This window comes from Etheostoma cragini, chromosome 23 (assembly GCF_013103735.1).
Source record: "Etheostoma cragini isolate CJK2018 chromosome 23, CSU_Ecrag_1.0, whole genome shotgun sequence".
Taxonomy (NCBI): Eukaryota; Metazoa; Chordata; class Actinopteri; order Perciformes; family Percidae; genus Etheostoma; species Etheostoma cragini.
This window is the reverse complement of record NC_048429.1, coordinates 11,655,917-11,668,115: the sequence shown is the minus strand read 5'-3', so window position 1 is coordinate 11,668,115 and position 12,199 is coordinate 11,655,917. Positions and strand designations below refer to the sequence as shown.

Sequence of the window (12,199 nt, the reverse complement as noted above, 5' to 3'; positions counted from 1 at the left end):
TATAGTATGTCGAAAAAAGTGATTAAAAACACCATAGTATAGTATGTCCAAAAAAAGCCATAGTATAGTATGTTGAAAAAAGGGATAAAAAAGCCATAGTATAGTATGTCCAAAAAAGTGATTAAAAACACCATAGCATAGTATGTTGAAAAGAGTGATTAAAAACACCATAGTATAGTATTTCCAAAAAAGCCATAGTATAGTATGTTGAAAATTGCCACAGAATAGTATGTCAAAAAAGTGATGAAAAAGCCATAGTATAGTATGTTGAAAACAGTGATATAACAGCCATAGTATAGTATATCGAAAAAAGCCACAGAATAGTATGTTGAAAAAAGTGATTAAAAACACCATAGTATAGTATGTCAAAAAAAGTGATAAAAAAGCCATAGTATGTCGAAAAAAAGTGATAAAAACGCCATACTATAGTATGTCAAAAAAAGCCATAGTATAGTATGTTGAAAAAAGTGATTAAAAACACAATAGTATAGTTTGTCGAAAAAAGTGAGTAAAAACACCATAGTATAGTATGTCCAAAAAAGCCATAGTATAGTATGTCGAAAAACGCCACAGAATAGTATGTCGAAAAAATTGAAAAAAAAGCCACAGTATAGTATCTTGAAAAAAGCCATATTATAGTATGTTGAAAAAAGTGATTAAAAACGCCATGTCGAAAAACGCCATAGTATGGTTTGTTGAAAAAAAGTGATAAAAAAGCCATAGTATAGTATGTCGAAAAAAACTGATAAAAAAGCCATAGTATAGTATGTTAAAAAAATGGGATAAAAAAGCCATAGTATAGTATGGCAAAAAACGTGATTAAAAACACAATAGTATAATATGTCGAAAAAAGCCATAGTATAGTATGTCAAAAAAACTGATAAAATAGCCATAGTATAGTATGTTGAAAAAAGTGATTAAAAACACCATAGTATAGTATGTCAAAAAAAGCCATAGTATAGTATGTTGAAAAAAGGGATAAATAAGCCATAGAATAGTATGTCAAAATAAGTGATAAAAAAGCCATAGTATAGTATGTTGAAAAAAGGGATAAAAAAGCCATAGTATAGTATTTCAAAAATAGCCATAGTATAGTATGTCAAAATAAGTGATAAAAAAGCTTTAGTATAGTTTGTCAAAAAAAGTGATTAAAAATGCCATAGTATAGTACGTCTAAAGAAGCCATAGCATAGTATGTTGAAAAAAGCCATAGTATAGTATGTCGAAAAAGTGATAAAAAAGTCACACTATTGTATGTTCAAAAGAAGTTATAGTATGTCAAAAAAGTTCTAGAAAAAGCTATTATAGGGTGTGTCGAAATTAGCCATAGTATAGTATTTTGAAAAAGAACCCATATTATAATAGGTCAAAAAAGTAATGAAAAAGCCATAGTATGTTGAAAAAAGCCATAGTATATTATGTCAATTTAAACCATAGTACAGTATGTCAAAGAAGTGGTAAAAAGTCATAGTATGTGGAAATAAGCCATATTATATTAGCTTGATAAAAGGGAGGAAAAAAGCCATAGTATGTTGAAAATGTGATAAAAAGCCACATGTCAAAATAAGCCATAAGTATGTTGACAAAAAATGTTTAAAAGTCATAGTATGTCATAAAAATGTATGAAAATAGTCATGGTATAGTAATAAAAAAAGACATAATAGTAAGTATAGTAATAAGCCATAGTATAGTATAATGAAAAAAGTCGTAGCATAGCATGTCAAAAAAGCAAAAAATCGCAATAGTATAGTATGTCCAAAAAAGTGATCAAAAAAGCCATATGTTACGTGGAAAAAAATTATAAAAACGCAAGTGTATAGAATGTCAAAATAAGTGAAAAAAAAAAGCCTTAGTATAGTATGTCAAAAAAGTGGTAAAATATTATTGTATAGATTGTTGGAAAAAGTGATAAAAAGCCATTTTTCTCCATTACTCTCAGTGCCAAAAAAGGCTGAGAGTGGGGTTCAAAGTGGCTACTACTTACCTTTCCTGGTTCTGAATGTGAGCCAGGAGCTGGTTGGTCACTGGTGGGATAAACATGGGGGACTGACTAAGCGCAGGAGCAACAGCAGAGACAGGCCTACACCAGCTGAACCAACCACCATGGACCATGCTGCCCTAAAGAAGAACTCAACAGTGCAAGAATTTCTTCTACAGATGGAGACTCATCTCTAGTCGTCCGACTGAGCTGATCATTTAAGTAAAACTGACTAGTTGCAGTAATAGAATTCTTGACATTTTGGGACTTCTTTTAAACAACCACATGGCAGTTCATTGCAGGCTTCACCATCAACACACACGGTTAGTTTCACCTACTGTTTGTGTTGTAGTCGCCCAGCTTTGTTCCTGCTGCAATAGCCGAGGAGCTGGTTTAGGCCCTTCAACACACTGACAGCAAAAACACACAACAACCAAGAGGTTCCCACTCCTCATTAACAGTTACTCACAACTTTTGCTGCTCATTGATTCGGGACTGGAGTACATTCATCTGAAAGTCAAGCCACATTCATTTTAGATAGGTGCCCTCAGGACAGCCTTGCATAATACATACCTATTCAGCTTTCATATTCTGTGCCTTTTTCAGGGCTCTAGGCTATGTACCATCAATTTGCAGTGTTTGTCATTATCATGTTATCCCATGCTCTAAATTAACATAGCATATACAAATCAGGTTAAGTAGTAGATATGATGTAGGTAGTCTGTGGCTTTAAAGCCACAACATAGGATTTAAACAACCTAGAATTTGAAAAGAAGAGTTATCCCCTCTCATGTCAATGTTAAATACGTAGCTGGGCCCAGCAGTCGGGTGGGGGGGGGTTTAGCAATAAACAAAAGTAAGAAAATCTGCCAACCAGCACCTTTAAAAGCTCACCAATTAGTAGTTAACATGTTATGTTTTGTTGGACAGAGTCAAGCTACCGGTTTCCAGTTTTTACTGCTTTGCACCTAACTCTCATCAAAAAAACAAATAAGCTTAGTTCCCAAAATGTCAAAGTAATCCTTTATAAATGTTACTTTTTTTTTTTAACCAGATCAATTTCATTGAGGTAATAATGTAAGTACATTGAGGCAAAGCACTTACATCATATTTCTGTCTCTTCAGTCTCTCGGTGAGGTCAAACTTCTCAGTCTCCAGCGTCAACAGCCACTGCCACAACTCATTGGACTTCTCCCTTTTTTAGCAAAAAACAGGATTATTTCAAAAACAGAATACTAAAAGGCCACAAAAAAAATTGTAAAACTCTATAAATGATACCTAGAATGGTAAGTAGATGGTAGTTTGTCAACAAAAAAATCTCCTGCATCAGGATGAAGATGTGGATATTAGCCTGTCTACAGAACTGTGAACAGTGACTGCTAGTGAAAACATAGTACCCTTACCTCACTTTGTCCTCCGTGAGGTGGTCGATGTTGAGAGGCTTCCTTCTGTCAGCCAGGATCTTCTTTTTCTTCTCTCTCTCCGTCTGCTTTTTCGCTCCCTTCTTTCCTTCTTGCTGGATAATCCAAATCAAAGTGTTGAAAGAATACAAGAAAGAAAATATCAAAAAGGCCACAAAGTGTGTCGTAATACAACAGTGTCTTCTTTCATTTATCTTCGCGATGGTTGTTTACATGTCATAAACTCTGAGAAACAGTTTTCCTGTGTATCAGTGTGTGGTGACTGACCCTCTGTTGGACACCACCATACTGCTGAGTGATGTTTGTCAGAGCCTTCTTCTTCTTGGCGTCATCATCCTGCTTCTTACGCGCATCCTCCAGCTCCCTCCTCTCCTTTTCTTCCTGTTCAGATTGCACATGATGATTACAGGAGAAAGAAACACATACACACACAATAGTGACAATAGAACGTAATGGTGATGATGAAGTTGAAGATAAACAAAACTATGAGCTAAAATGCGGATCAGTAGAGCTGATGGGAGACGCAGAGTTGGTTGGTAATTCTCTCTAGGTACATGACTATGAGCTACTCCACTCAAATTACATCATTTGATACATTTTTATTATAAAAATGTTTATTATATCAGATTTAAAGAAAAGTGTGCTGAATTATTTGCCAGAGATGACATGAGGAAATTAGTCCCCCAAAGGCTGAGACTTCAAGCTGATAAAAATCTATGTTATCTGAGCTGGCAATTGTGTATATGACATCAGTAAAATGCACCAAGGACAATCATACAGTAAAGCACCATGGGCTAGTATTTTTATATGTCAAAGCAGAAATGACAATTGTCTCTCTGTTGGCTCTCTTAATAATTTGTAATCATCAGGGAAGATTCCAAGCGGGATAAACACATACCTGACATCTTAATTGCATTAAGGAAGCAAGGTGAAACTACAGTCAGTCAGTTATTTGTTACTGGACCTTCTTTAATTGTTACATGTGGGGTCATGTCCTGAAACAGATGTGATGAGCAGACTCACAATAAGACGAGCCTGCCTCTCCTTCTCCTGCTCAGAACGGATCCTCTGCTGTTCCGCCCTCTCAGCGCGACGCTTCTCCTGCTCATCCATGCCGACACAGACACACAAAAACACACACTGTAATTGTTTGCCGGGTGGTGCAATTCTCCTGATCTGGCACGTTTTCCTGAAAGACTTACGATCCTGTTAACAAGAGCAATGAGCTCCTCCTCGTCCTTCTTCCTCTGAATGAAGTGGGCCTCAATCAGAGATGTCAGCTCGGTCAGATCCTTCTCCTGGCGCTTCCTGTGGATGTCCTGCAGTTAAAGACACACCTTGCTTGTATTAACATACTTATGAGGACCTTCAGTGGCTGCATTTTCATTCAGCACAATATTGACCCTAAACTACTGTCAAACAAGTCTAAATTCTCGACAACCTCAAACATCCAGTGTACAGACAAAACGCGAACACCTTCACAGACAAGTTATTTCAAGTAATTGTGTTAGTATTTTGAATTAATTACTTACATCAAAGTCAACTTTCTCCCCATCGGGTATCTTCGGCACAGCTATAGTTGGAACAAATGCCCTAAAATAACATATCTGGTTTAGAATAAGAACTTTAAGTGACAAGTTAACCACTGGTTGGTTGATGTTCAATATACAGATTAAAAATTACACGACAACATACTTACTTTGGTTTGGGTTTGGAGTCATCTATTATAATAAAGAAAGGATCATCAGTTACAATCAAACTCATTGATATGAGAAGTTATGAATTATTTAATTTATACCTTTAGTTTTTCAAACTAAAATGTGAATCTTAAAAGGATCAATATATTTGTAGTTTAAAATGTACAATTGACATGTCAAAGTTTGATCAGTAGATGGAATGGCAGCGTTCACGTACTCAACACACACTCAAACAAAAGTAATAGAACAATAAATCTTTCTAAATTCTGTTGATACCAAAAAGGCAATAATCCCTTTTGTTACAAAAAATTATGAACTGTCTGAATCCTGTGTTGTACAGTGCTGTTGTCCAGACATCTGGACATAGGGACATAGAGGCATGTTGTACATCAGCTAGCAGCAATATGTTTAATTTATTATTTGGAAATATTATATCACTCAGCTAAGATATGTACTTTATATATTTTGACATGAAAAACTTTCTTGCCTGTCTGACGTAGAAATAGAAAGTCAAATGCCTTACTACTTAATATACTTAATGTGCATTAATTCTGGGTTGTTGCAAGTACTCAAGGGTGTCATGCCATGAATGCTTAACTTTACGTTCAGACAATTGAAGCATATTCTTTGCAAAAGTGTGTTATCAGAATAAATATTGAGAAAGGAAAGTATTACACCACATATGAATCCATCCGTAACAGGGAATTGAAAGGATTGAAAGTTACTATTACTATTTCCCACATTTATCTCAGAACTAAGGTCTCCTTGCCCCAGCTAAATGACTGTTAACCATGCGGGGATGCACAAACCAGAATGATATAGTGTTATATAGTCACACCATGCATGCAAGTTTAAACAGAGACTTTGCCTTACCTTCTTCTGCAGGCTCTGGGAAAGTAAGTTTAACAGGCAGTTGATAAGTGGCGGTGATTGTCATCAATGCAAGAAATGGAGAATAGTTAATCAATAAATATTCATGACATGGCTTAGTCACAATGAGCTACCCAATGATTCAGCCAAAATACACTGAAGTTAAAGACCATAAGAGATGTCATGATTTAAAACAAAATTGGCTTGACTCATCTATGTATGCAAAATATTTGTTGCCGCTGGACCATCGAACACTTAAGCCATTGAAAAATGGATATTGCATATTATATTAGAATAGAACATAAAAGTAAAAAAAGCTACTTACCTTCTGCCTTAGCAGGTTCTAAGGTGGAGTGATATGATGAAAATTCAATTAGATGTGTCACATTGTCAAACAACGTTTACAATTGTCCGGGGAAATGCTGAAACATTTACATGATAACCTTTCTTTGCACTGATAAAATAAGCAAGGCATGCAGTACAAAATGAAACGTCTTAATTTACATCAACTGAAGTTTCAGCTGTTAAAACTCAAAAAATTTCAATATTCTGTCAGTAAATATTCTGTCAGTAAATATATGTAAACAGGTACGATCTCAAAAACCAGCGCTCAGTTTTACTTGCATGCAAACAATTATTTTGTCTGAGTAGATGGCACATTTTTTCCCAAATTCATTTTGGAATGAATTTATCAATTACTAACTCAGCAAGCGGCTCCTTGGCTGCTGAACATATCAGTGATTAGTAAACAAAAACTACTGCTATTGATATAGGTAAATTAATAGTGCAGAAGTAAATGAGTGAAAAGAAAATTTACTGCAAGGTGCAGGTTGAAAGCAAAGGAGTTATACCAAGTCGGTGTGTTATTAATATAAACTATGTATATATGTATTTATGATGGCACACGCCATGCTAGGAGGAGTACTGATTACTACGGAAACAACTATTATAATATCAAGTGAAACATTCAATCTTATCTTTTCTTCTATGTGAACATACTGTGCTCTGTAAGAACTGCGAGGGAATCATAATGGCACACACAATAGTATTCGTTTGTTCAAAGAGGAGAATTACCTTCTATGTCAGGTGGAGGTTTTTCCACTTCAACCTTAACTTCCACATCTATATAACAAGAATTATTGAAGGCAGATGTTATTTTTGGGCAAAAAACATGACATGACTACAAATGACATGACTAAAAATGGTACCACACACAAACAGGACACTACAATGACGTGCCAAAAGTGTGAAGGAAAAGAAAACATATTTACGGACACAAATAAGTCATTCAAACCTTCCTTCGGCACCTCCATGACTGAGTGAACAAGATTAGTGGATCAACGAGACGGAGGTAAACAGCTTGAGGCTGGGATTTGGTCAAACTCTGAGCACTGTGATATTATCTCTCGGGATGAACTGAAACTAATGCTGATCGCTGACATTCTGACCAAAGCTAAAGTCATCTCGGCCCACAGCCACAGCCTGGTTGTAACATTTCAGAAATCAAAGCAAAAATCTAAACACATAACAGGAACGGACATCATTTTGTTTCCTCTGTCATTTCAATTATCTTTAGTCTTTGCCAATATGGTGGTGTAAGAAGTAATCCGATCCTTTGCTTAAGTAAAAGTACGAATACATCAGTAGTAAAAGTCAAAATCCTATTTAATTAAAGTCTTATCAGCTAAATGTTGCGCAATAAATCTGAGGGTTAGCAGATGATGAAATTTTGTATTGATTTTTTGGAATGTAATCTTAGTTTTTTTTTGTGCAAAGTGTTACCTTATTAAATCATGAACAGTTATTTAGTGAAGCTATCTGAGAGGTCTATAGGTAAACCAGTATCTGAAAAGGATTAATTGCACAGTAACAATTACAAGGAATTTGTCTTGGTAGATGGTGCTCACATAAACATCAAAAAGGAAATAAACAATCCTCACCAAACCTCCATTCACGTACACCTTCACAACATAATGTATCTTACAGTTAACTCAATAAAATTACCCTCCCACACCTTCACTGTCCTGTCTCAATGTCTGTAAATTCGGATTGTTTTACTCTTGTTATATTGTACCAATAAGAAAAAGAAAACAGACTACCACCGACAGGAGAAGGCAGACACAAAGGAAACACACATATGACGATACACACATGAAGCCATGCAGGGGCCTTTACCTTCCTCTTGCTGCGTTTCTTCTTCTGCACAGACATAATAAGGTCAGCTACGTCAAGCAACAGAAGCTTGAAGGTGACATTTAGCTTTCAAAAACACAGCGAATGCTCTTGAACCCTTACTTGCCTTCCTCACTGAAAAAAAGAAGAACGGAAGATGTGAACTTTTGGAGCAATCGCTCAAAATCACCTCAGATCTGTCTGTTGATTTAACTTTAAAGACGCTACTAAAATGCAATAAAAAAGGTACTCACAACATCTCCTTCACTACTGTTTCTTCTTGAGACGTCTCGGATTCCAATTACCTGCCTCAAAGAGGAAAGTAGACAATGTATCAACACATCATGAATCACCATTTTGTTTCACCACACAGACGATAAAATGCGTTTTAAATGGATTTCCTTGTTTTGAGACAAAGGAGTTTTAATGCAGCTGTCAAACTGACACAGACACATCAGACTTAATTGTCTTGGGCTCAATATAATAAGGGTTGGTTATACATGTTTTTCTTGCTCTGATTTGTGTTGTCTTGATATTTTCCTTTTTTGTCTTATTGAGTCTAATGTTTTAACAAGCCCTTGAGATTTCTTGCGGACAGATGGTTTGCATCTCTTATTTTCTTTTCCTTTCAATGCTTTTGTCATGCGTACAAACAACCAAACCAAAACCTACTTCAAAAAAGTAGAAAAGAAACCTTGGCTACATTCTGAGAGATTGGAGCAATTGTAGAATTTGAAAGGATTCCACCATGGGCACTGAAAGCAGAGGCGCAGGGCTTTAAACAGCTCCAGGCCTAATCCTCAACCATTTCCTCTTGGCAATGATCAAGGCTGCAGGCAGCCGACTGGAGTCTTAACAGCACTGAAACCACCAGCACGAGTCCTTCAGGGACATCTGAAGCTATGCATATCATATTGGCTCAGATATGTACACTCATCAACAATTTTCCAGGTGCTTGAAAGGCTTAGAAGGGGTACGCCACGAGAAATGTCCATCAAAACAAGTGTGATTTTATTTGTTATTCATGTATTCAATGCCCATTACTCTTTCAAATGCGAAACAATTCTGATTGCAATTTCAAAACCCTCATCTCGATAAAAGGGCCATACCATCAATTTTACACATGAAACTGTCAAATACTGTCATAAGGAGTCCTACTCAACCTTTGAAAATAATTGTAAAAGGTCCTTTTTGGCTCTGCAGGAGGTTTCTAAAGTCGAAAAAAAGAACCCTGATGATGTCTAATAAAAGAACCTTGCCTTATGTGAAATGTAGGAACCCTTGTTTTTGGAGTTTGATCCCTACTCTAGACTAAAAATAAGGATATCTGCTCTGTTTCGGACCATTTTCAATATTGTGGGAAATTGGCAGGAAGTCCCTGTTCCTAAGAAATAGTCCAGCACATAAACCCTGTAAAACATCCCTTTAAAACATGTAAAACATGTCATTTTAGAATGTTGATTTGTTGAGATTAAACAAAGAAGCCATAACATGTTATTTAGTGAGCTTCAGAGTTGCTGTTTTTTGTTACCTTTGGACAGATCCTCGTTAGCTGTTTCTGCCTGTTGTTAATGTTTTTGCTAAACTAACCACGTATTCCTGATTATACCTTCACATTGGGACAGACAGTCACAAGAGTGCCTTTAATCTTCTCATCAAACTCTGTGCAAGAGAGCAAATAAGCAAATTTTCCAAAATGTCAAACCATTCCTTTAATCTGCTTCTCACAAGTAGGTTCATATGCATTTCTTACAGGATCTTCCCCATCATAACTCCTGATCTTCATTTTTTTTTTTTTTTTTTTTAAGTAGCCTCCTTAACTATAAAAAGCAACGTTAGGTTGTTTGGGATAAAGGTTAAAGTAACAGAAAAGTTACAGGCTTTGGTATCCCCTATAAATATATTGTATCAATTACATGTTAGAACAACACTTGGATGCCGATTTTACCATGAGCTTATAAATCACAAGATCATAAAAACCGGTGTCACTCGGCAACAGTTGGGGAGCGTGAGGGTCTATTTTTAAGACTAATAAAAAGTGTGCTTTCGAACAGGTGTGGAGCTACTCCTCCAGACAATGGGTTTGGCTCAGCTGACCGTACTCACAGTAAATCAATAAGCTGGGACCCATATTCAGATGGGCTATTTCTGTCGTCAGCTGCTGGTCAGGGAACATTTCACAATGCGTAGGTCTCAGGAGTCTGTCTTCTTGCTTTTTAAACATTACTACTCATTCAAACAAGTTTCTTCCAGATTTATTTTTATATAACATTTTGATAAAACATACACGTTAAATGGGTGATCTTGGGACGAAGAGAACATCCCAAATCCACCTTCCCTCCTGCCTGGCTATGATGCTGTTCTCTTCTCCCCCCCACAGTCATTTCAAAGGGCCAGCTGCACATTCAATCTCTGCATTAAATATATTTACACTTTCACTGTATGTGGTTACTGTCCAAAGTCATGCTTCTGTTTAAATTATGTTACATACATATATACTCAAATTCAAACATTGTGGTGCCTATAGTCCCTGTGTGGCTTTTACTTTTGTCATTAGATTGAGCAGCGGACGTCAAAATGATGAGGAAAGAGAAATGTGAAGAGGAGAAAGTATGGGGAAAGAAATGGAAGAATACCATATGGTTGAAGAAAAGCACTGACTGGAAACCCAGAAAGAATTCACAGTGTATAAGGGTTGCAAGGGCTGTGGTTTTAAACTCGTTTTTTTCGTAAATGCATGCGGTCAGTCCCCGTCTGGCTGGAACTGTGAAATAACACAAGCCTGACAGAGGCAGGAATGTTGAGGGTGCTGGTTTCGGCATTAGGCAGCATTAAGTCAAAGCCCACAGCATGCTGCTGTACCAACACAGCAGTCTCAGGGGCGAGCTTAGCACCTTCTTCACCAGCTTGTGCACTGCTCAGATCAGAACACATCAAAGAAAAGCCATCATAAAAGCTTCAAGAGTCCACTTGGGCAACATCTGAGCCTATTTAATTCAACATTCATGACTTTGTATGAGTAACAGCTAGCTGAGAGATCGTGCTGAGGAGGTTTATTTATTTCAGTCACCAGAATTCCCTGTACATTTTTAGGCTTGATTAAAAACTCCAAAATATGAACTGTACTTGAGTGGCAACTCAAATACAACGCAACATTTAATTGACCTTTTTGCTGCCATGCACCCAGAGGTCATGCTTAGATCTTACCTCTTGTATAATCCTGAGGAAGAGATGGGATTAGCAACAAATTCAGATATGATCCTTTTAGATCTAGACAAAGACAAGTTCAATCATCCTACCCCAACCAAAAAGCACACTTGATTCGGCCCTGCCCGTCACATGCTCACATATCTTTTCTGTGACTGGTTAGGGTCGTCAGTTCTATTGTTGGAGGCAGAAGATGAGTTACACCTGGAGAGGAATGCTGCCTTAAAGTGCGCCTCGTAATTTGTTACATTCAAGACCAGGAACTGGAAATACAATTAGTTCCAACAATGGATGTGTTATATTTATGGTTCCACCTCAAAGTATCATTTGGCTGGAGATAAAACACAACTTTTCAATCTTTTCTTTGTTGTTACTTTGGAGAACTGATACAGCACTTAGCTGCTTTGTGCTGAAATTATGTAATAGTATGCACAGTATAAAAGGCAAGCCTCTTTAAAAAAAAGTGTTAAGTCCCAACAGTTATCTTATAACTACACATTGATGATAAATGCTGTTAAGTTCATCATTATGTCTGACATCACTTGCAGGCAGCAGAGGATTGGACAATGAATGAACAACCCAACACCTTGGTGAAGGTTGTGTTTGTTGATTTTAGCAATGCTTTTAACACTATTCAGCCCCATCTGCTGTTGGGCAAACTGATGGATCTTGGAGTTAATCGAAGGGTTATTTTGTGGATTAATGATTTTCTTCTGAAGCAAATCAAGCCGGTTAGATTTAACACAACTGTATCCTTCCCTAAATCTATACGGGCGCCCCACAGGACGGTGTTTTGTCTCCAATATTGTACACGCTGCATACAAATTAGTGTTGGGCTTCAGTCTCCACTCATA

The 12,199-nt window shown here is 36.8% G+C and overlaps 1 protein-coding gene across 1 annotated transcript in view; it reads right to left on the bottom strand.

Annotated features, from left to right (window-relative positions):
• Positions 1 to 11,575, bottom strand: part of tnnt2e (troponin T2e, cardiac) — a 15,295-nt gene extending 3,720 nt beyond the window's left edge. The window contains exons 1-15 of the mRNA XM_034863638.1: positions 11,346 to 11,575; positions 8,393 to 8,447; positions 8,266 to 8,273; positions 8,142 to 8,165; positions 7,041 to 7,088; positions 6,292 to 6,309; positions 5,970 to 5,984; positions 5,099 to 5,120; positions 4,932 to 4,992; positions 4,602 to 4,718; positions 4,423 to 4,500; positions 3,667 to 3,780; positions 3,382 to 3,494; positions 3,083 to 3,173; positions 2,448 to 2,488 (exon numbers count right to left, since the gene is read on the bottom strand). Coding sequence (XP_034719529.1) covers positions 2,448 to 2,488; positions 3,083 to 3,173; positions 3,382 to 3,494; positions 3,667 to 3,780; positions 4,423 to 4,500; positions 4,602 to 4,718; positions 4,932 to 4,992; positions 5,099 to 5,120; positions 5,970 to 5,984; positions 6,292 to 6,309; positions 7,041 to 7,088; positions 8,142 to 8,165; positions 8,266 to 8,273; positions 8,393 to 8,397 — 755 coding nt within the window. The 5' untranslated portion in view covers positions 8,398 to 8,447; positions 11,346 to 11,575. The remainder of the gene's footprint in view (positions 1 to 2,447; positions 2,489 to 3,082; positions 3,174 to 3,381; positions 3,495 to 3,666; positions 3,781 to 4,422; positions 4,501 to 4,601; positions 4,719 to 4,931; positions 4,993 to 5,098; positions 5,121 to 5,969; positions 5,985 to 6,291; positions 6,310 to 7,040; positions 7,089 to 8,141; positions 8,166 to 8,265; positions 8,274 to 8,392; positions 8,448 to 11,345) is intronic.
• Between the last annotated feature and the right edge of the window lie 624 nt (positions 11,576 to 12,199).